The 24,796-nt window shown below is 44.4% G+C and overlaps 1 protein-coding gene across 4 annotated transcripts in view; it reads right to left on the bottom strand.

The window, feature by feature from the left end:
• Bub1b (BUB1 mitotic checkpoint serine/threonine kinase B) overlaps positions 1-24,796 on the bottom strand; it is an 89,477-nt gene that overhangs the window by 42,740 nt on the left and 21,941 nt on the right. For 2 of the 4 annotated variants that reach the window (XM_050134107.1, XM_050134105.1), the window contains exons 3-6: positions 13,407-13,897; positions 11,038-11,184; positions 3,869-3,928; positions 2,859-3,003 (exon numbers count right to left, since the gene is read on the bottom strand). In XM_050134107.1, the coding sequence (XP_049990064.1) occupies positions 2,859-3,003; positions 3,869-3,928; positions 11,038-11,184; positions 13,407-13,441 (387 nt within the window). In that variant the 5' untranslated portion in view covers positions 13,442-13,897. Of the gene's footprint in view, positions 1-2,858; positions 3,004-3,827; positions 3,929-11,037; positions 11,185-13,406; positions 13,898-24,796 lie in introns of those variants that run through there. The other 2 variants (XM_050134106.1, XM_050134108.1) reach the window with 2 other exon arrangements.

The following is a 24,796-nucleotide window of genomic DNA, read 5'->3' on the forward strand; positions in this document are numbered from 1 at the left end:
GAAATAAGGGCTCTCACTCCACCTGGAGCTCCCTGGCTCTGCAAGCCTGGCTGACACTGAGCTCGGGGACTCCCCTGCACCAGGACTGCAGATGCTTTGCATGAGCGCTGGGATCAGGACTCAGGGCCTTCTGCTTGTACAGCAAGCACTTCAACAACCAAGCCACCTTTCTCGTCCCTCTAGGAGGTTAAGGGACAAATGTAAAATGCATAAAGAGAGTTTTTTAAAAAAATATTTATTTTCTGAGGAAAATTAGAAGTTGTTTAAATACAGAAAAATTCGTTAACAAATTAGAGAATGTCAATTGATTAACACTATGCAGCCATAAAATAATTGAAGCAGGCTGAGTAGATGGCTCACTTGTAAAATACACCATAGGACACAAAGGAAACAAATAAACCCCTAGAAGTCAAGTTATGCTCAAAGTAATCAGTTGCTTTCTAAGAGGAATATACAGATTTAAAATGCTAAAATTTAGTACATCACACTTTGTACGAGAGTCTATCTATTCCTAACCTGCAATACTAGACCAGGTCCTTATATGTCTTCCTGTACCTTCCCTGTAACTATCTGCATATGCGGCCTTTTGGAATGATGCTGCTACACTTACACTCACTGTTTCGAACTTATCTTCTCTAATAAAACAGGCCCCACAAAGGTAGAAAGCATTGCTTCCTACAAATATCACAAATATCCTTGTTTCTTGCCAGAGTTTTATGTGACTAGTCTGGAATAAATGAAATACTCCATTTAAATTTTTTATTTGACAAATGTGAACTAAATCAAACATCCCATCTAAAAATGTTTAACCTTATTTTATTTTGGATTTTGGAGATAGGGTTGTGCCATGTATCTCTGGCTTGGAACTCCCTATTAGACCAGACTAGCCTCAAACTTTTGAGGATCCTATTGGCTAACTTTTGAGTACTTACAGATTCTGTCCAGCTTCCATTTACATTTTTAACAAAAACAATTGTTTCATAGTTTAAGTTTGCATAATTGAATTCAGTAAATAATGTTTTCTTTACATTAGTACTGTTTTCTCATGGTGTTTAGGAAAACTCACTTTAGTGTGGTGTCAGTTTAAGATCCATTTTGGGTTCTGTCATTGTACAAATAAAGCTTAACAATCATTTAATATATGCAGCTTTCTGAGTGACCTATGCTCTTGCATACAGCATAACCAATAAAGGTCAAATTACTCAGAGTGTTGAACAAGAACATTTAAGACACAACATAAATAAAAAGACAATGTGGCAGCTGAGCAACGGCAGCACACACCTTTAACCCCAGCACTCAGGAGGAAGAAACAGGCGGATCTCTGAGTTCCAGGCCAGCCTGGTCTACAGAATGAGTACCAGGCCAGCCAGAGCTGTCTCAAACAACAAACAAACAAAAAGACAATATGGCTAAATGAACAGATTCAAAAGTGAAATATTTCTTGGCAACTTCTAAACATTCAAACTAATTTTACCTCTTTACCTAAAAATATTGATTTTCTAGTAACAATTTTTTTTAGCTAGATTACAGGAATCATTTATAAAATAACTGGCTAGAAAAAACTTTTCATAAAGCGAGAGAAAGGTATGGTATGAGGAATTCTTCATTTATACCTTGTGAACACCCTCACAAAGAAAGAAAAAGTAAAGTAGTTTATTATGTGCTTTGTTGCTCCATATACAAAATTTAGTTCCTGCTGGTAATTTTACAGCTGAACATTTCAATATAATGGTTGTCTAGACCAGGGCTTCAGATTATCTGTGAGGAAGGAGCCTGTGTGCACGGATGTGCACACGTGTGCATACATATTTGAAGATTTCTACTTTGCTGTGAACTGATATTTTTTCACTGCTACTGGGATTTGAACCTGCCACTATGCAGCATTAGAAAAGCGGTCCACCAGTAAGGGACTCCCATTATCTCTTACTGGATTTTGAGAAAGAATCTTATGTCCTTGGGCTGGCCTTGAGTATATTATATTGCCCAGGCAGAGCTTTGCTCTGTGATCCTCCTGCCTCAGCCTCCCAAGTAGTTGGATTATAGGCTTATACTAATAGGTCTGGGCTTAGGGTATTCACAGAACACAGAGTTGGAACTGGAGAGAGCAGGCTCAATGGTTAAAAGGATTTGCTCTTCAGAGGACCCAGGTTCGGTTCCCAGTACCAAGAGGGAGGCTCACAAACGTTATGAGATGTCCTTCTGTATATACGTTGTTTTTATTGGTTGATGAATAAAACTGTTTTAGCCAATGGCTTAGCAGAGTAAAGCCAGAGTAGGTGGAGTCAGAGAAATGCTGAAGGAGAAAGACGGCACTGCCTCACGACGATACACAGATAAATAGAAATCGGTTATTTTAAGACATAAGAGCTAGGTAGGAACAGACCTAAGCTGTTGACCAAGCAGTGTTGTATAAAGTTTCTGTGTGATTATTTAGGTCTGGGCGGCAGAAAAATGAAGCTATCTCTGTTTCCCTGCCACCCAGGGGATCCAATACCCTCCAAGAACACACTTACATACACGCAGGAAAACACTCATACACATAGAATAAAAATGAATAAAATCTTTTAAACAATAAACATAGAAGTTACTAAAAAAAAAATGATGGTGCATTTAGATGTTCTACCAGTGTTAACATCTGTTTTGTTTTTTCAAGGCTTTTGGCTAGTTTTATAAAACAGGATCTGACAATGTAGACCGGAATAGCTTCAACTTGTGATCCTCCAGGCTCAGACTCCCAAGCAGAGATTTTATGGATCACCATGCCTAGCTCAAATGGTTACTGGAGTTTCCAATTGTTTACTCCTAAGATCTCTATAGGAAAAATCTCATTTAATATTTTGAATTCAGAAGACACTTACCAATTTGAGCCAGAGGTTGAGAAAGCGGGGGTCGCTATAGTAACGCTTCTCTCCATGTAGAGCTTCTATAGCTCGCTCTAGTAACGTGGACATGTTACTCTCCTTTCCCCCTTGAGGATAGTTCTGCTCTGTCCAGCTAATATACCTGGATGGGAGGAGAAAGAAAAATTTTTGAATTGATGTATACTTTTGCTCTAGTTCTAAGTCTCATTCTCAACGGGATTTTTGCTTTTGTTTTGAGACAGAGACTTATTTAGCCCTGGCTGGCCTGTACTCAACTATGACCAGGCTGCGCTCAACTCAAAGAGATATGCCTACCTCTGCTTCCTGAATCCTGGGATTAAAGGCATGTCCACCACACCTAACCCATTCTGGATTTGCTTATTTTATTATTTGTGTGTATGGGTTTTGTCTGCATGTGCCTGTGTACCACATATGTGCAAGGCAAGCAGAGGCCAGAAGAGGGCATCAGATCCCTTGGGACTGGACTTCCATAAGGTTGAAAGCAGCCACATGAGAGCTGGGAAGCCAACCCAATCCTCTCTGCAAGTGCTCTTAACAGATGAGCCATTCGTTCTAGCCCTCTATTCTGAATTTTTCAGCAAAAACTATTGAATATATTCAAAGTATGTATCTTTAGCAGTGCTCAATGACAAATCCTAAGCCTCCATCTCTCAAACTCTCTTGAAGTACCTGCAACAAATGCTGTGGAAAATGATGGACAGACGCACCTCAAAGTTGTGTCATACTCCAGTCTTAAAGCCCTCGGGGAAACTGAACTTAACTCGGCACTACAGCCCTTCTTTCTTGGCATGTGTAAAGTCCTGGGCTCTACACACAGCCCTGCGAAACAAACACCTCAGAAAACCACTGTGGCTGTTCCAAAGTCGGCCTCGCCAAGACAACACTTTCTGCTCTGTTCACCACTCCATAGCCCTCAGTTTGAGAAACAAGGCCCAAAAGATTCACCTGTGAATGCCTCTGTTGCTCCTTCCACTTACAATACTCACCGGTCCCACACACACAGAGGGTCACTTCCAGAGTAAAAGCGGATTTCGGATTCAAACATCCTGGAATTGAAACAGACCATGTTAGCACACACAGCTGGCAGGGCTCATTTCGAGTCACCCGTCAAGTGCTTCAAATTGATCTAAACAACTATCCTAGAGGTTACATTGGGGGTTTAATTCAATGGTACAGAGACCCTAGACTCAGTTGCCAGTTAAAAAAAAAACAAAAAACAAAACAATCACAGCAAATCAATTATGGAATGCTGTTTGGGCTGGAGAGAGGGCTCAGCAGGTAAGAGTGCTGTCCCAGTCTGTGGTGAAACACCACGGCCTAGAGAAGGAAGAGCTTATTGGGGGTGTGGCTTACAGTTTCAGATGATTTAGAGTCCATGGCCTTCAGCCATCGTGGCAGGGAGTGTGGCAGCAGGCCAGCGCCACACTTTTAAAACCTCAAAGCCCACCCCCAGTGATGCTGTTCCCCCAACAAGGACACACTTTCTAATCGTTCCCAAATAGCTTTTACTAATTGGAGGCTGAGTGTGTGCTGCTTGCTCTTGCAGACTACCCAAGTTTCCAAGCACTGCATCAGGAGTCTCTCAACTATCTACAGCTTTATTTTATGTATTCGAGTGTTTGCCTGAATGTATATATGTCTGCTACAAGTGTGCAGTGCCCAAGGAGGCTACAAGAGAATGTGAAAGAAGTACAGTTGGCTGTGAGCCACCAAGAGAGCTGGGAAACAAATCTGAATCCTCTACAGGAACAGTGCTTTGAACCATTGAGTCATCTCTCCAGTCCCACCCTTCCAAAAATAGAATCTTTCAAAAAAACAGGGCTCTTACAGAGTACCCAAAAAGGGTGTACCACAATCACCTTGAACTCCAGGTTATAGGGATCTGAAGCCTCTGGCCTTAGCAGACACCTGCGCCCACTTGTACACAGCCACATATACATATACCTCAATAAAAACTAATAAAAAATCTTAAACACATAAAAACAGAAATAATTGTCAGGCGGTGGTGGCACAGGCCTTTAATCCCAGCACTTGGGAGGCAGAGGCAGGCGGATCTCTGAGTTCAAGGCCAACCTGGTCTACAAGAGCTAGTTCCAGGACAGCCAGGGCTACACAGAGAATCCCTGTCACACACAAAAAAAAAATAATAATATTCTAAGCCAGGTGTGGTGTTGCAGGCCTCCTCTAATCCCAGCATTCATTAATTTAAACAATGATAGTTACTTTGCTGTTTTAAATTTCTTCACCTATAAAATGGGATCATAATACTACCTATTAGGTTTGTTTATATTTTTAAAGATTTATTTTTAGGAAAATGTGATACATTTATACAATGGAGTACTACACAGCAGAAAAAAAGTAATGACATCTTGAAATTTTCAGGCAAATGGATAGATCTAGAAAACACCATATTGAGTGAGGTAACCCAGACTCAGAAAGACAATTATGACATGTACTCACTCATAAGTGATTTTTAAACATAAAGCAAAGAAAACCAGCCCACAAATCACAATCCCAGAGAACCTAGACAACAATGAGGACCCTAAGAGAGACAGGATCTAATGTACATGGGAAGCAGAAGACAAGCTCTCCTGAGTAAATTGGAAGCATGGGAGAGGGTTGAAGAGGAGGGGAGAGAAAGGGAGGGGAGCAGAGAAAAATGTAGAGTTAAATAAAATCAATTTAAATAAAGATTTATTTTTAATAGTGTTTCTGTGTGGGAACATGCATGTAAAGATAAGAGCCCAAGAGGGACTATGCATCAGCTCTGGTTAGCGAAGCCTGTTGTGGGGGGACAGTAAAGACAGAGCCCTAGCCAGGCAAAGAGCTGAGAACCAGGGACTGCAACTGCTCAGCCTCAACCGCATCTGCACCACCCCCTCCCAGGCTCAGGACAACACACAAGAGAGGGTGGGAAGATCCTAAGGGATGGGGAATGAAGAAAAGCATCATAAAATGTTTCCTGGCCAAGACACAACTAACGCAACCACCAACACACAGCAGTGGTGGTTGTGTGCACAAGACAAGAGCACGCCCACTGGCCAGTGAGATGCTCAGTGGTTTGTAAACGCACTCACTGCCAACCCTGAGGACAGGAGTTGGGTCCCTAGAACTCCAGAGAAGAAGAGAACAGATTCCTGCAAGTTGTCTTCTGACCTCCACACATAAATAATCCTAAAAAAACAAAACAAAGTAAAACCATGATGAGGCCCAGTGACATTCAACCCTGGGTGAGAAAGGGCTCATGAGTCCTCACAGGCAGCTAATGGTTGCTGGAGGGTCAAATCATGGTTTTTAGGGGTAGACTCACTAGGTTACCCATGGGCCCACAATTCATGGAAGCAACCAACCCTAATTCAACTCAATGGAGCGCTCACACTCTCTCTCTCTCTCTCTCTCTCTCTCTCTCTCTCTCACACACACACACACACACACACACACATACACACACACACACACACACACACACACCACAACACAACACAAAACAAAGCAGAAACATGAAAACAAGAATGATCTTACTGGGAAGAAAAGGAAGCTCAGCAAGAGTTAGAGGGGATAAGAAAGGGCAAAGGGGGAGTGTGAAAATGACTAAAATATAGACACGTATCAAAACATCAAGTAATAAAAAATATGCACAATAATTATTATAAAGAAAATGCTGAGTGCAGTGATACGTGCCTTTAATCTCAGCATTGGGTGGCAGAGGCAGGCAGATATCTGAGTTTGAGGCCAGCATGATCTATAGAGCGAGTTCCACGACAGCCAGGACTACACAGAGAAGTCATCTTGAAAAACAAACAATACTAATAATAAAATAGCCAAATGCCATATATCTGTAATTGTAGCACAATAGACGTTGACCAAAATCCTGTAAATTCAGGGCCAGTCTGGGCTACCACAGTAAGTTCAAAAATAGCCTAGGATATTTGGTGAAGTCTTGCCTCAAATCAATAGATAAACAAAACAGTTTGTGTTAAAACAGTTTGACACCAAACAATATACTCCTAATAAAAAAACCAAAGTATAAAAGTGAAAAAAAAAAAATCAATAATACAAAACAGGCATGGTACTTGCCAAGAACAGATAGTAAAGGTGTTTTGTTGTTGCGGATTTGTAGACCGTCCTCCAAAACTGCTAATAAACTCAACCTTGACCCAGAGGACAGAGTTCAAGCTAAGCTGACCAGAATGAACCAGAGTTTTTTGGGCCTTTTTGGATCTTGGAAAAGCAAAGAGGAGGGTCAGCTTGGTTTTTCTCTGTGGCTTTTTTAGTCTACCAGGTTCATACCCTACTATCTGTCTCCCAAGTTTTTATTAATAATAGAATAATTTGGAAAATCATTACATTTTGTTGTTTATTGAGTTGACCAGGCTGGGCTCCAGTAAAGGTTTTAAGAAGTAAAAATAGGGGTAGGAACTAGGAAGCAACTATAATATATCAAAGAAAAGAGGTATTTTTCCAGTAGATCACTGGCCTTTATGGTCCTGGGTTTAAGACACTCTGTGATCTAACAATTCCATTCCAAGGGGGTGGGGTGAGGATGATGTTCACAAAAAGCCTTGTCAAAAATCCACACTGGGCTCATTTACAAAGCGCAAAAGAACAAACCAAAACGTCCAACAACTGGTGAATATTAGAATACTTACTCAGCTATAAAAAGGGACAGTCCACTGATATATGTGACATGAAAAGTACTTAAAATTACACTAAATGAAAGATCCATGAGTCTATGTTGTGGAATATTACTTGCTGTGTTACATTTATTTATACTATGGAATATTTGTTTAATGATGCAAAGATGTGTTACGTTCCTTTAGGCTGCATTTGTGTAGCTCTGTGAAGCGGTGTTACTTTGCCTAAAACACCTGACAGATTTAATAAAAAGCTGAACAACCAATAGCAAGGCAGGAGAGAAGTATAGGGCTGGCAGGCAGAGAGAATAAATAGGACAAGAAATCTAGGAACTAAAAGGTCAAGGAGCAGAGAAGAGGAGAGGAGGACATGGGGTCAGCCACCCAGCTACATAGCAAGCCACAGAGTAAGAAGAAAGGCGTTGGGGAATATTGTTTTCAGGTGTGTTACTTTTGTTTATGTTGCATTTGATTAACTGGGAAGCTGTGATTCTTTGCTGACGGTTGGTTCTAATAGAGTGAACAGTCAGTAGTGCAACAGAAGGAAGGACCAGTGAGGCTAGCAGGCAGAGAGGAGAAAAGGAGAAAGGAGGGGTGAACAAGGAGAGCAGGACTTCAGGGGCCAGCTACACCCACGGAGTAAGAAGTAAAGAAAGGTATACAGAAATAGAGAAAGATAAAAGCCCAGAGGCAAAAGGTAGTTGGGTTAATTTTAAAAAAGCTGGCTAAATTGAGTGGTGGTGGCGCACGCCTTTAATCCCAGCACTCGGGAAGCAGAGGCAGGCGGATCTTTGTGAGTTTGAGGCCAGCATAACTACACGAGTTAGTTCCAGGACAGGCTCCAAAGCTACAGAAAAACCCTGTCTTGAAAAAAAAAAAAAAAGAAAAAGAAAAGCTGGCTAGTAACAAGCCAAGCAAAGGCCGGGTATTCATAAGAAAGAATTTTCGTGTGTGATTATTGAGGAGCTGAGGGGCAGGCCCCCAAAGAGTAAAGAGCCAAAAGAGTAAAACAAACACACATACACACACACACACACACACACACACACAAAACCAACTACCATCCTATTTATAAAAAATTCTACAATAAGCTGAGCATGCTGACACACACCTGCAAGTCCATCACCTGGGAGACTGCAGGAGGTGACCACAAGTTAAAGCCAGCCTAGGCTACAGAGCAAGGCCCTGCCCCAAACAAACAACAAAACTCCAGAGCAGCAAAGTGGCTTTGACAGACTTCTCAGCAGCAGGTGCTTCTAGGAGGGGAGAGTGAGAGAGGAGTCAGGTGCTAGGACGAATGCACCGCTTTACTAGCACACTTTAGAATCCAAGCCTTCCCTCCAACTACATCCTCCGCAGGGATGTCAGTGCTGCGGGTGCCTCAATGGTGAAATGTGAGCTCGGTACTCAGGAGGCCCTGGAGCCATCCCAGAGAGAGAGACAGAGAGAGAGAGAGAGAGAGAGAGAGAGAGAGAGAGAGAGAGAGAGAGAGAGAGAGAGAGAGAGAGAGAGAGAAGGCTGAAGGGCTGGCTCTGGAGGCTCAGGGGTTAAGAAAGTACGCTGGCTGTTCTTGCAGAGCAGAGGTACCCATGCTGGGCAACTCACAGCAGCCTACAGCTCCAGCTCACAGGGATCAAAGCCCTTTCTGACCTCCCTGGGAACTTGTACTCACACACACATACTCACATATATACACATAATTGAAAACAAAAGAAAAAAATAATTGACAACAATTTTTTTTTTTTAACAAAAAGGGAATCAGAGAGCAACGAATAAGTCCTTCAGAAGAGTTTTTGTAGCGTTAACCAAAATGGGGAAGTAGAAAAAGGAGGGTCATTTGGGAGTGAAGACATTTGTTATCTGACAACAGAATTACATCCAGATAAACCTGTCACAGTTGAAAATAAACTAAGTAGCCTGGCAGTTGTGGTTCGCACCTTTAATCCCAGCACTTTACAGATCGCTGTATATCTGAGGCCAGCCTGGTCTACAGAGTGAGTTCCCCAGGACAGCCAGGGCTACACAGAAAAATCCTGTCTCAATCAATCAACCAATCATTATGTGATAATCTTTTTGTACACTGTGAAGATATGTCTTTGCCAAGGTGCCTTCTTAATGGTTTAATAAAAAGCTAAACAGCAGGAGGTACAGGCAGGACAGCCAGACAGGACACTAGGAAAAAGAAAGATGGAGTAGCCAGGAGATGCAAAGGAAGCAAGACAAGACAAGAGGTAAAGCCACAAGACATGCAAACTAAGAGAAATGTTTGTACGAGCTCGTCAGTAACAAGCCTAAGCTATGGCTGAGCTTTTACAATTAATAATAAGTCTCTGCCAGGCAGTGGTGGCGCATGCCTTTAATCCCAGCACTTGGGAGGCAGAGGCAGGCGGATCTCTGTGAGTTCGAGGCCAGCCTGGTCTATAAAAGCTAGTTCCAGGACAAGAACCAAAAGCTACGGAGAAACCCTGTCTCAAAAATCAAAATAATAATAATAATAATAATAATAATAATAATAATAATAATAATAATAATGTCTCTGTGTCATTATTGAGGAACCGGCGGTCCTGATGAAAAGGCCCGACCAAAACCAAACAATAAATAAATAAAACCCAAAGGAAAAGAAAAAAGTACCCTTGGTAAAAGTGCATTAAATACATTTATCCTACCAAACACCACAAGTTAGCAACATGGCTCAGTCTCTCAGAGATGCAGGGTACCCCCCTCTCTGTGACCACCCAGCATTTCAGAGCAATCCTATTGAGTATCCCTCCTCCTTGAAAAGACCAAAATTCAAAGTATGCTTTCTACCGAATGAGGATCATTCCCACAGCCACATAAAACCATAAGATGAATCTTCTCAAGTTTGGGACTATCTACACCTGATTCGGGGAATAGCCATTGAGAAGGCAAGAGCTGTCAACGGTAGCTGGGAAACACAGCTGAGGGCAGAGATTGGGACGAAACACATCAGGGAGCCAGCACCAGTCAAGACAGTAGAGAAGCAAGGACAAGATCAAGTTGCAGGTGCCAGAAACAAACATTAAGAATAAAATACCACTGGGCAAATGCTGTAATCCTAGCACTTGTTAGTCAGAGGCAGACAGATCTCTCTGAGTTCAAAGCCAGCCTGGAACTACATACTACATACAGAGTAACCCCGTCTCAAAAAACCAAACCAAAACAAAAAAACCCAAAACGAGAATAGAATACTATGTCTCTAAAGCATAATCATAAAAACACAGTTTTCAAAGACCTAAAGCAACGAGTATGGTTACACACTACATTTTAACCTGGAATAAACACCATCTCATGCAATTAAAAAGCTTGCAATCACCAGGCGGTGGTGGCGCGCGCCTTTAATCCCAGCACTTGGGAGGCAGAGGCGGGCATCTCAGTGAGTTCAAAGCTAGCCTGGTCTACAGGAGTAGGTTCCAGGACAGCCAGTGCTACAAAGAGACCCTGTGGTTGGACCCAAACCGCTTACTACATGCTACGCTACTACATACCACGCTACTACATACCGCTTCTGCTGCTGAAGAGTCCTGTTGCAGGCCGACTCCTGCTGTGCCAGAGCCCCCTGAAGTGTGGACATGATCCGGCCATGCCGCAAGGGTTGTACGTTTTCTTTACTCAGCTCCCACTCATCTCCCTCCAGGCACATGGCTTCACTGTGAACAAGGAACAGAAGCAGCCCTGAGACCAACGCTGTTGCAGTACTAGACTGTCACCATCTTTGGACAGGTGAGCTTTTCTGACCTTCAGTTGGACACAGGGAGCTGGAACCCTGGTAGCATTATCACACTCTTCAGCTTCTGAGCCTACTCCCTGGTTTCCAAGTTTATACCTAATGGAAGCGAGAACTTGGGGGTGCTGTTGATAATATTATATGAATAAAGTTAAAGCCAGAAAAAATAATTTGTAAAATCATCGTGTATTTAGCAAAGTGGACTTTTTTTTTAAGCTAGAAGTTTTATGTCTAACAGGGAACAATCTAGTTTTATTCAAAATTAGTGTTAGTCAGACTAATATGTCATGTTTTAACTTTCAATTTAAAACAGAAATAAGCCGGGCGTGGTGGCGCATGCCTTTAATCCCAGCACTCGGGAGGCAGAGGCAGGTGGATCTCTGTGAGATTGAGGCCAGCCTGGTCTACAGAGTTCCAGGGCAGCCAGGATTATACAAAGAAACCCTGTTTCAAAAAACAAAAAAAATAAGTAAACAAACAAACAAAACGGAGAAATAGAAGCCAGGCATGGTGGCCCAAGCCTTTAGTTCCAGCACTTAGGAGGCCAGCTAGGGCTACGTAGTGTGTAGTGAAACCCTGTCTTAAAAAAAAAAGAAAAAAAGAAAAAAAATCCAGAAATCTACCACTTCTAAAGATATCCACTGTTTTCAATCTTGCTCAGCAACCCCTTTCTCTAGGTTTTCACAGGTTTGTGGGTCTCCACCTTTTTCTGTTTTTCCTGTTTCTGCTATCAACACTGCAAACCAATAAATAAATCTCACTTAAGTGGAAGTCAGATGATTGTTTTGCTAAAAACTCTCCTTGTGATTTTTCCATTACAATCAAAATGGAAAGCCCAGCCATTACTACGTTGGCATATTCACCTTGACATCGCCCCATACTCGCTGGGGACAGTGTTCCTGGGACAATGACCATGCCAGCAGCAGCTTCCCTTCCTAAATTACTACAATATGTGTACATGACTAGCTTTAAAAAAAAAATGGCACTCGGGAGGCAGAGGCAGGCGGATCTCTGTGAGTTCAAAGTCATCCTGGTCTACTTGAGCTAGTTCCAGGACAGGCACCAAAGCTACAGAGAAACCCTGTCTTGAAAAAAAACCTAAAAAAAAAAAACTTAAAAAAGCTTATTTATTTACGTACGTGTGTGTGTGTGTGTGTGTGTGTGTGTGTGTGTGTGTGTGCACCACAGCAAGTATGTGGAGGTCAAAGAACAACTTTTCAGAGTTGGTTCTCTCCTTCCACCATGTGGGGACCAAACTGAGGGCCTGAGGTCCCCAGTCTTGGTAGCTAGCAATCACCTCTATCTCCAAAGCCGTGTCCATGACTAGTTCTAGTTTTGACCCAAATACCATCTCTTTAGTGTGGAGTCTGTTCAAATCTTTTTTTCCCTGTCAGTGCTAGGGAACAAATCCAAGGAAGGCTTTGTGTATCTTGGACAAGGGCCCTACCCAAGTTACATCCTCAGATCCAAACTGGCACCAAGCCCACCTCCCACGCTACCTGCCACCGCTGGCTTTACACTGTTTAATACTGATTGCTATCTGACTTTTCTGACTTTAAATCTGTCTTAGTCATTGTTTCCCCCATTCCTCCCCAGAACTTAAGCTTCACAAGGGTTGGGATTTTATGTCTTTTATTGTCCACCTTCAATGTTCACGTGGTGATCAACATATTCTGTTGCATGAATAACAGCTTATGACATGGAAATGACCCAGCTATTGTGGATGCCATAATTAAAATGCATATTAAGTTTTAAACTAGAAAAACTGTTCTATAATTTTATATATGAGGAAAACCAGCAAATGTTCTGCTTTTTAGATCTCTTTGCTACTGGCATAACGAAACACCTATTAGTTGAAAGCAGTTGCTTTATAAGTAATTTGAATTCTCCCAGAACTCCAGCAAACTGCATTAGTATCTCAAGACCCCCCCCCACACACACACACACATAACGCATGTTCAAAGTCAAGTAGCAGACTCAGATCTCAAGGCAAATTCCAAGCTCTCCAAGTGTTGTCTCGCGGCTGGAAGCAGGGCTCCAAGCCATCAGGAAGGGGTCTCGGGAGCGCCTGCTCTTCCCCGACCTCTGCGATCCTGCCCTCGCCCACTGAGCACCAGCTGCAGCCGCTGGGCTCCGGGGCCTCACCTCGCTGCAAGCTCTTCCTTCCTTGCCGCCGCCATCCTGCATTCCCGGTTCTTGCTCTCGCCAGTCCGCAGACCTTTTCCCCCCGGGTGCCGACGGTCCGACGTTCCTTCCTCAACCTTCAGCTGACCCTGGAGTTGCGGTGACCGTCTCCCCGCGCTCCTAGACTGAATGAAACACGCACCCAACTCCTTCCCAAAGCCTCCACCTCACGACCCATCAAGCCTAAGCCGCCAAGTTTCAAATTTAACGGTCCCTCACTGTAGACGTAGCCACGCTCCGCGCTCCCCCTTCCAAAGCATTCTGGGGATTGTAGTTTATCCCGGGTCTAAACTCGCGCTGCGCTGTGCATAATGGGAGTTGTAGTTCCTGGGTTGAGGTGCTAGTCTCAATGGCTTTTCAGGCGCTGCAGCAGGCTCGGACGCTAAGAATTCTCTTCAGATTCGCTCTGAGTTTCCTCTCTAAGACCAGTATTCGAATCCAGCGAGGGACACCTTAAGAACAAGGGTTTCTTTGATGTTTTGAATGTTATGTCTTTGAGCACGTGTCTGACCCAGTTCTTGGGTTGCCAGGTCTTGCTGTCTGCCCTAGGTCTCACACCTGTCCAGGGATCTTCAGGCCACTCTCACCCAACTGTTTCCCATCGAACGCCTGAATTTTAAAAAGTTAGATCCTAATTCTCATTTTATCTCTTACACCTGTACTGGTTTAGCACTGCCCACCTCTTCCCCAGCAAGGCCTTTCGCCTCTATAACTTAACTTTGCCCAGCTTCTTTTAAAGTATCTTAGAAGTATTCCATTCATTCTTTCATTCAGGATAGCCATATGTCCTGTAAACTATAATATAACACAGAATACAACAAGGCTAAGCCCTTGCTTGCTTCCCTGGGGCTAACGGTGGTACTTGGTGGTATAAGCCTATATCTCAGCTTCTCAAGTGACTGCTATGCAAGGATCAGGCCGTTCAAGACCATTCAAGGAAGACCTTACTTCAAAAATAAAAAGTTGGGGTTTTTCGTTTGTTCGTTTTGTTTTCAAGGCTGGTGAGCTAAGAGCGGGGCTGTGGCTCAGCAGAGAGCACTCGCCAAGCCTGTATCAAGGCCCTGAGTCTAATCTCCAGACGACACACACAAGGAGAAGAAAAAGGGAAGAGAGTAAGAAGCCGGGCCGTGGTGGCGCATGCCTTTAACTCCAGCACTTGAGAGGCAGGCGGATCTCAGTGAGTTCGAGGGCACTGTGGTCTACAGAGCGGGTTAGTGGTTTTTTTTTTTTTGTTTTTAGCACATCTTTCTCTCAAGTGCAGCTAGCCAAAAGCCAATCGACACTTTTGAAATGATGCAATTGATTCCAGTTGCCAAGGCGACTTGTTTTTTTTTTTTTTGTTTTTTTTTTTTTTTTTTTTTTGCCAGTTTTCTAGAAGCTTCACTGGCATTCCCCTGGTTCTTGTTTCCCTTTTTTCATCCTCAAAGCCAGGGATCTAGCATCTCCCTGGCTAGGCTTCATCATTACACGCCTTTCTGATCATAGTCAAGGAATTCTTTCTGTTTTTAAAGGTTCATGGCTAGATAGGGCTCCCCTAGACAATTCAGCATAACCCAATCCTGAGCCCTAGTCACATCTGCCAGGTTCCTTTGGCAATAGAAAGTGACGAAATCACAGGAACGATTTGGAGGGCCATTCTCCTACCTACCTTGGGTTGAAAAAATACATTGGCATCTCTAAAATCATTTATTCATAAAGAAACTTTTCCATGCTCTTTTTTCCGGACAGATTTGGGGGATGTGTTACTTAGTATATTGCCCTCTCTAAGGCTTTTTATATTTAAACAGGGAGATTTTGTTATTTGTTTTTGTTGTTGTTTTATCGAGACAGGGTTTCTCTTTTTACCCTTGGCTGTCCTAGAACTAGTTCTGTGATCCAGGCTGGCCTCTGTCTCACAAAGATCTGCCTGCCTCTGCCTCCTGAGTGATGGGATTAAAAGTGTGCGCCACCACTGCCCCACTAACTAACAGAACTTTGAGAAGAAAATTTATAAAGGAATACATTTTACTGAAGGGGCCAGGCATTATGGTGTTCACCGTTAGTCTTAGCATCTGGAGAGCAGAGGCAGGTAGAGTTTTGTGAGTTCGAGACCAGCCTGGTCTACACAGAGAGTTCCAGCCTACATCGTGAAACTCCATCTCTAAATGAGTGAATGAATGAATAAATAAATATATAAATTTTTTTATTTTTTATTTTTGGTTTTTCGAGACAGGGTTTCTCTGTGGCTTTGGAGCCTGTCCTGGAACTAGCTCTTGTAGACCAGGCTGGTCTCGAACTCACAGAGATCCGCCTGCCTCTGCCTCCCGAGTGCTGGGATTAAAGGCGTGCGCCACCACTGCCGGGGTAATAAATATTTAAATAAATAAATAAATAAAATTTAACTGGTGGATTTCAGACAGACTGGCAACTTTTAGAAGTTTGAGCTTGTTCTAGCAAGCTTCTCCATTTCTTGCATTTACTCTCATCAACAAAGTCATATCTTCCCGCATGAGTGGGTCTTCGATGGACTTAGTGGTTATATCTGGTCTCCTGTGCATTGTGATGAGTGTGCGTGTGTGTGTTCTTAACTATGCAATGTCAGATTACCCCAGTTTTGCCTTCTCTTCCTGGGTTGTACAAAAATCCAGCTCTGTGCATGGCAAATAGTCCAAAGATGAGTGTTGTGGAGTACTTAAGATGTGCTGCATTTGTTTATGCTGTGGAGCATTTGTTTAATGGTGCAAAGATTTGTTGCATTCTTTTATGTTGCATTTGTTTAACTCTGTGAAGCTGTGTTACTTTGTCTGAAACCCCTTATTGGCCTAATGAAGAGCTGAAAGACTGATAGCTAGGCAGAGAAAGGAGAGGTGGGGCTCGTAGGCAGAGAGAATAAATAAAAGGAGAAAAAGGATGAAGGAAGAAGGAGCTAGAAAAGGAGAAGAGAAGGATGCTAGGGCATGAATACCCAGCCAGACATGGAAAGAAGGAATGAGAAGAAAAGGTATACAGAAATAGAGACAGGTGAAATCCCAGAGGCAAAAGATAGGCAGAATTATTGAAGTTAAGAAAAGCTGGCTAGAAACAAGCCAAGCTAAGGCTGGGCATTCATAAGTAAGAATAAGCCTCCGTGTGCGATTTATTTGGGAGCTGGGTGGCAGGCCCCCCCCAAAACAGCAAAAGAGTAAAACACAACAACTACAGATGGGAACCTTGGGGTCCCAGGGCACCCACGGATTGACTTTTTATTGTGCAATCGAACGAGGAGAGTCTCTCTCTGGGGTAGGAGTAAGGTCAAGAGGAACAGATTCAGGGGTGGAGAGAAAACGTTCAAGATCAGAGAATGCTACAGCTGGGACAGCAGTATCACCCTGGGGCCTCTGTCAACAGATCAGCCAGTCAGCCCGCAGGAATTTGTAGATTTAGGTGTCTTGAAGTGGGGGAACCAATAAGACAGAGGTATAATGAGCCAACCAACGTGTTGCCAAGACGGAGGGAGTAGAGGGTGAAAAGACCCATAGGCCCCGGACTGAGGGCTGCTTGCTGCTGCCCGGCTGCTCCTCTGTAGTAACTGTTGCTGACCAGGTACTTGGGAACTCTCCAGAAAAATCTGGGGTTTTCTTCTCTTCAGTGGAAACTCCTTTCTGGGCTATACTTCTGCTTTTCTGCAGAAGTGCCCTACTTTCATGATCATCTCAAAAGCATTGGAAATCACTTGACCCCAAATTTCCACTGATACATGCAATATGTATCTGTGCAGAATGGGGAGGTACCAGTTTTCAACTCTCAGACATCTGACAGAAAAGGATCAAAAGATCAGAACAGCACACAGGCTGAGAACATACCAAGTCAGAGGGCAGGGTTGTAAAGAGACAACCGCCTTTAATCTGAGCACTTGGGAAGGACAGGCAGGAGGACCAGATGTTGGAGGCCATCCTCAGATACATAGTAAATCCCAGGCTAGCCTGAGCTGCAAATGACCCTTTATAAAACAAACAAAGCAGCTCCCCTCCCCACCAAAGCTGAAAGACACAAGACAAGATGCAGGGCTAAATAAGCCAGGGAACTAGCAGGAAATACAGCATTTATTGCTGCACCATCGCATCAGCCCCCCCCCCCCACTTTTGTGCTCTTAGCGGATCTCGGAGAATCTTAGGAGTTCACCAGTACCCCAGCTCTCCTGAAGATGCCTGTCATTTCTCTAGGGTCTGTTCTTCCCCTCATTCCCTCAATACCCCGAGTCAGGGTTCCAGGACCAAGGCAAGACGGATGCAGTTTCAAACTCCAGGCCAAGCTGGCTTACATAATGAGACCATGTCTCAAAATACCAGGGGCTATGGGTGTAATTTAGGGTAGAATGCTCGCCCAGCATATTAGGTCCTGGGTTCTATCCCTAACACCACAAATCCATCAACAGAAAGTTTTGTTTCCTTAACTTACCTGAAGCACTGTGTACCAGACTTGGCTTTGGACCCAAAGGTCCCATGGAAGAACCAGAGGGGTGTTTCTGTGACTCCATACCCGAGGACTCCTATCATACTGCTCAATCTGACAGGACAGTGGAGTCCCTAGGAGAATGGATCTAGCCAAGCTCTCTCTGCTTTTCTGCCAGGCAGGATTCTTGGTTCAGCTCTTTCAGACGCTGCCTACTGAAGCTTGGTACAAAACTTGCTTCTCACATTCCTGGCCATCTGGGCCCCTCATTGCTTTTCTAGGGAAAAGGTCAGAGGTCAGAGGTCCCATACCATTGCAAACAACATAGGCTGAATGTAGGGGTTAAACTGAGTCAGAGGGTTGAGAAGATAAGCTAATTTGACCCGGGGTTCCCAAAGGTACCCTGTCTGCCTGCCCACCCTCCATTGGAGGGTAGGCCCCAGCTGGAATTGAATTGTCCAACATTAACTTTTATTGAAATAACATGGGGAGATTGAGGACCATTGGAGACCCTGAATCCAGAGCACTTGAAGGGCAGTTCGGGAGATCCCTGGCCCACTATGCCTGTGATCCTGCACAGAAGATGACCTAATCTCCAAAGCCAGCAGAACCACCGCCGCTTCCCTTCTCCATGGGGCTCTTGGTTTATATTGCTTCTGGATCATTTCATTGCCTTTCAGCACAGTCTCCAAGCCAAGGCAGGGAGAAAACCACCCAGAGGTGGGTGTGTTACATAACACTCTTCCCCTAACAGCCCAAGACACAGGGAGGAGCACAGACCTCCCTGAACCGAGCTGGGTCTCTTTCTGGCTTCCTATCCAGGTTTTGGCTTTGACCTCTGTATCAGTTACTTTTCGGCAGCTGTGATAAAACACCATGGCCGCAGGCAATTTAGAGAAGAGTTTATCTTGGCCTGTGTTTCTAGAAGGAGTGGCATAATAGTGGGGGTGGCTTGGCAGCAGTCAGCAAGAGCAGGACTTTGGGAGATCGCATCTCCATCCACACACAGAAAGCAGAGGGCAGGGATAGGAGAAGGGAGAAAACTAGAAGTGGAACAGATTATAGACTCCTAAAGCCCGCCCCCAGTGACACTTCCTCCAGCAAGACTCTGCCTCTTAAAGGTTCCATAACCTCCATCAACACCACCAACAACTAAGAACTAGAGTTCAAATACCTGAGCCTATGGGGGGACATTCTCATTCCAACCACTACAATCCCAATCACTACAAATAAACGGAAAGGGCCTCGTTTTCCTAGTTGACTTGGAGTACTGTGTACCCACCCTTTCTACTCACAGTGGGTATTCGGAGAGAGAGCTGGGGATGTTTGGGTAACTCTGGTCCATGTTTTCCAGCTGGAGACTGTGCAATGTATAGGCTGGCTTCTGCCAGGAGTGCATGTTTTCCTCCACAATTATAAACAGAAGAATGGACCAGCAGACTCCTATCGTCAGATGCTCTTGGCTAGGAGCCTCCTCCCTGGAATGTATGGACCAGGCAACAGGACATGACAACTTTTGCTCTTCATCAAAAGCTCAGCACCTGCCCTGATGCAGGAGCTCAACGGATATTAGTTAGCTGACTAACGAGCATGAACACAGGACAATAGTTAGCATGTGGCCTTGTGAGATCATGAAAATGATATATGTTCACTCAACAAACAGTCCTTGAATATTTTTTGTCAGCTGCTAGGCTAGGCACTGGAGAGCTAACCATGAAGAAAGCCTACGTCCTGTGAGCAGGAACAACAACCTATAACACGCCTACCGTTAAGGGCACAGGAGAGGCTGCGGCTCTTCCCCCATTTGTGGAAACCCTTAGGACAGAGGCCACAGAGTGTGAGTGGCTAAGAGGGATATTGACAAACCAAAGGGGATCGATCGTAAAGGAGAGAAAATGAGAGCACACTGGCCACCTGTGGAAGGTCCTGGCAGGAGCTACCCTGGCCCCTGGCTCATAGCCTAGTGAGCACAAGGCCAGAGGCCAAACCTAGCCGGCAAGGCTACACCCTATTTTAGGCTGGAGAGCAAACCCAGCCCCTTTTGCTCAGGTGTGGGGAAGAGGGTGTCTAGCTGCAGTTCGGGTACTCCTCTGAGCTCTCAGGTGGCTCTGCTTTGGAGCCACATAATCCACTAGTCCTGAGGTGGGACAGAGGGCACAGAATGGGCACTGCACACACACACACACACACACACACACACACACACACACACCGAGGATGTATTCCCTTCCTCACCCCAGACATAACTCTCTGATGCCAAGCTGTTCTCATTTGTTTGCTTTACCAAGAGTGCCAGGGCCCAGGAGAACTAGCCCAGCTGGTCCAACTGGTTGGAGGGCTCCTGGGTCCCTCTTGTCCCACTGCTTTGCTGCCCACGGCATGGACACTGGCTGAGGAAGTCCAGACTCATGCCTGCTGTCTTGCTATATCTCCTGCCCCTGCCAACCAGGAGGGAGAGGATGCGATAAAGAGCTCCACGATGTTTTAACCGCTGCATCCCTCCTGGCTTCCTGGGTCCATCTGTAGACAGGCAAACTGCATGTCCCCGAGGTCTTATGAGGGAAAGGACTCCTCTGGTTGCAAAGAACACTTCTCTCCAGCACCATGCTCCAAGGCACCCTAACCTCAGAGTGTTAGAGGGGTATTTGCTCAAGGATGTTCCTATTTGTTATGAGGCAAAGAAGCTCGCGGGGCTTTCAGAGGAAGTCTTGCAAAGTGGGGGATAATTCCATACAATGCCAGAGTGTCCCACCCAAAATGTCAGCATCTCCCTGCCACATTCACACTCTAAGAAACACTACATGTTTTTATTTTTTTTTCAAGGAAAGGTAATTTGAATAAACACTACAGCTGTAGCGGCTGAAGCGATAACTTGGTGTTTAAGAGCACTGGCTGCTCTTCCAGAGGTCTTGGGTTCGATTCCCAGCAATCATATGGTGGCTCACAACATCTATAGCGAAACCCAATGTCCTCTTCTGGCATAAAAGTCGTACGTGCAAACAGAGCACTCAGACATAAAATAAGTAAATCTTAAAAACAAACAAAATAACACTCCAGCTGTGCTTCCCTAACCTTATTGCGTAGATGAATCATTCAGACCTTAGCTCTGTAGGTCTGCGGACTGGCAGGAGGTCCAGGATTTCTGACAAGCTTTCGGTATTGTACAGGCTGCAAATCTACAGATCAGACTTTGCTGAGCAAGGTTCTTTGGCACAAATGTGCTTGTACTTTCTTTCAGGGACATTTTATCTGCAGAATTTATTGAGTTTGCAAACTCGGTCTCTCTGCATGTCCAACGTATTGGAATAACCGGAGAGTCCCGAGCTCAATTAGAAAAGGGTTTATAGCAGTAAAGGTGGGGGTGAGGGGTTTCTGAGGTTTTAAGACCCCTGATTGGCTGACTTTTGTCTAGGGTTTCCTGGTGATTGTGTGCTGGCAGGTGTTTCTATCTACAGTGCTTGGAATAACAGGTATTTCCTTTGAATGGTCTGTCCTTGGGTGGGAGTCAGGCAATCTCAGCTTGTAGTCTCTCCTGCAGCCCGGCATCGTCTCAGGGTAAACAACTGAGACTCCAGCCTCCATTGAAATTCATCGATGGCCAGAGTCCCAGGTGATCACAGTTGGAGGCCTGCACCACCACCCAGTGGCCAGCCTCACTTTCTGATAGTCCACACTTGCAGCAACTAGTCTCCTGAAAATGAGAACTCACTCACTACCTCAAGAATTAACTTGGGCCGGGCAGTGATGACACATTTAACCCCAGCACTCGGGAGGCAGAGGCAGGTGGATCTCTGTGAGTTCGAGGCCAGCCTGGTCTACAAGAGCTAGTTCCAGGACAGGCTCCAAAGCTACAGAGAAACCCTGTCTTGAAAAACAAACAACAACAAAAAGAATTAACTTGGTCCTGCATGGAAAAACAAACAAAACATTAATTCCTTTAATGACTTAACTACTAATACTGACCTGTGAGCTGAAGCTCTCTGGATAGCCTGGGGGGAGAGGGGCGGTCTGGATACCTTTCAAAGAAATGCACACCAAAGAAAGCATTTAATTGGGGCTTGCTTACAATTCAGAGGTTTAGTCCATTATCATCATGGTGGCCAGTGCAGCAGCAGGCAGGCAGATGTGGTGCTAGAGAAGTAGCTAAAAGTTCTACATCTGGATCCTTAGGCTTTTGAAACCTCAAGGACCAAGTGACACACTTCCTCCAAGGCCATACCTGCTAATCCTTCTCACGTAGTGCTGTTCCCTGGTGACTAAGCATTGACACGTAGGAGCCTATGGGGGGGGGGGGCATTCTTATTCCAACCACCTGGTGCAGGTAACCTCTTACACTGTAAGGCTTGCTATTCAAGATAACCTGAATCCAGGTTCCCTACTGTGGCTCCTCATATTGCTCCAGAATAAATACCCCTTAATCCCTTTTCAACAAGGGCTGTGTTCTTCACTTGCAGGCTCTCCTAAGGGCAGTCAAGTTTCAACATGTGTTTTGTAGAACACACATCATTTAAAAAAAAAAAAAATAAAGATTTATTTTATTATTTTTTAATAATAAACTAATAATATTTATTAGTTTGTGGCAGGGAATGGGTATAGGTGCCCAAGAGCCCAGACAAGGGTGGGGGATCAGCTGATTTTGAGACTGACATGGGTGTTGGAAACTGAGCTCAGGTCCCCAGCAAGAGCAGCAAATGCTCTGAGCCATCTCTCCAGCCAGGTGTGAGCCTCTAGGGCCCATACCTGCAACTTCAGCACTTGGAGTCTGAGGCAGGGGGTTGTAAATTTGAGACCTGGACTGGGATGAGATTCTATTTCAACAAACAAACACACACCACCATTTAAAACAAACAAGCAAACAAGTGAAGGAAAAAGAGGGAAAAGGAAAAGAAAACTTGATCAGTAGGGCAGCAGATGGGAGCAGGGTGAAGGGGGAGTGTGAGCAGGGGGAGGTGTGGGACCACACTTTAGTACATGTGATTCTTTCTGAACGTTCCTTATGGTATTATGGTTTATATAAACACACAAGAGAGGTAAATACACCATCAGTTGTGATGAGGGGGACAATTACTTTGGTGACAAAATATCCTCCTCCTCCTCTTCTTCTTTTATGGTTATTTGATTATAGGTGCACATCACTATACCTGTTTTTGATGATGGCATTTGTTTTAGCACCTTTTCTTTTTTTTAATTTTTTTTTTTCCAGACAGGGTTTCTCTGTAGCTTTGGGGCCTGTCCTGGAACTAGCTCTTGTAGACCAGGGTGGCCTCAAACTCACAGAGATCCTCCTGCCTCTGCCTCCCGAGTGCTGGGATTAAAGGCGTGCACCACCACCTTTTTTTATTATTATTATATATTTATTTTTGTTTTATGTCCATTGGTGTTTTGCCTACCTGTATGTCTATGTCTTCTTTATTCCTTCCTTCCTTCCTTCCTTCCTTCCTTCCTTCCTTCCTTCCTTTCTTCCTTTCTTTCTTTCTTTCTTTCTTTCTTTCTTTCTTTCTTTCTTTCTTTCTTTCTTTCTTTCTTTCTTTCTTTCTTTCTTTCTTTCTTTCTAAGCAGGATCTCCAAGTAGGACCTAGTCTAATTGTCGAGGGCAGCATCTTGTGAAAAGACCATTGCAATGTAGTACAGTGTTGAAGGCACATGGAGGGGGAGAGGAAACTCCTGGGTTGTTGCTATGGCAGACTTCACAGAAGAGGCTTCGGGTTGTGTTTTGAGTCTGCCTCTGCATCTGTGGTCTGGATATTTCTCAGCATGCTGATGAACTGGACACAAAGAAGCTTTAGAGACAGACTGTCTGTCCTCAAGCTCGTCCCTGTTGAAGTCATTCTTCTTTATCGCCATGTATCAGTTATCACCAGCACGCGCTCCCGTAGTCATTGCTATGCTGGGCACAGGTTGCTTCCTCAGCCCTGACAATGACATCATCCCAGACGCTGTCTGTCTGCGTGGCTTCACCATCAACCCTCTGCCCTCTCCTGAAATGACAGGATGATGGTTGGGGACGTGTCCTAGCTGCTTTTCTGTTGCTGTGATAAGACACTGATCAAAAGTGACTTGTGGGGGAGTGTTCTCCCATCTTACAGATGCTACCATTAGTAAGGGAAGCCTGAACAAGGAACTCAGTCAGGAACCTGGAGGCAGAAACTGAGGCAGAGGCCATAGAGGAACACTGCTTACTGGCTAGCTCTCCTGATTTCCATTTTAATACAGCCCAGGACCACCTGACCAGGAATGACACCACTCACCGTGGTTGAGTCATCTTATATCAAACCTCACTCAAGAAAGTGGTCAAAAAAAAAAAAGAAGGAAGGAAGGAAGGAGAAGGGAAGAAAGAAAGAAAGAAAGAAAGAAAGAAAGAAAGAAAGAAAGAAAGAAAGAGAAAAGGAAGAAAGAAAAAAGCTAGCTAGGCAGTGGTGGTACATGCCTTCAATCCCAGCACTCAGGAGGCAGAGGAGTTCAAGGCCAGCCTGATATACACAGCAAAGTCCAGGGTAGCCATAGCTACATAAAAAGACCCTGTCTCAAAAAAACAAAAAAAAAAAAATAAACAAACAAAAAAAGAAAGAAAGAAAGAAAGAGGAAAAAATGTTCCACAGACATGCCCAAGGGCCAAAGCATACCTGGGTGTCAATGTGCCTTCATCAGGGTGGTCATTGTTTGCCCATCTCTGTACGCTGTTCTGCTGCCCAGTGTCTTAGTCTCTCTCGTCCCTGTGCTCAACCCAAACAGAAGTCTGAAGATTGAGGAGGGAGAGGAGATACAGTTGACAGACCCTCCTACCCTTCTGCCTGTCTTGGAGATAGTGGTGATGTCTGGAGCTGGGCTGTATCATGTGACCATGGGATTAAAAACAGGAAGGCAAGAGCTAGTAAGCTAAAGAGAAGCAGACAACAAAAGCAGAGCTTCCTGCAAAGGCCGCCCCGGGCTTCTCAATACGT

Source organism: Alexandromys fortis, unplaced genomic scaffold, assembly GCF_014885135.2.
Source record: "Alexandromys fortis isolate MF-2015 unplaced genomic scaffold, M_Fortis_MF-2015_v1.1 scaffold_6, whole genome shotgun sequence".
NCBI classification, from domain to species: Eukaryota; Metazoa; Chordata; class Mammalia; order Rodentia; family Cricetidae; genus Alexandromys; species Alexandromys fortis.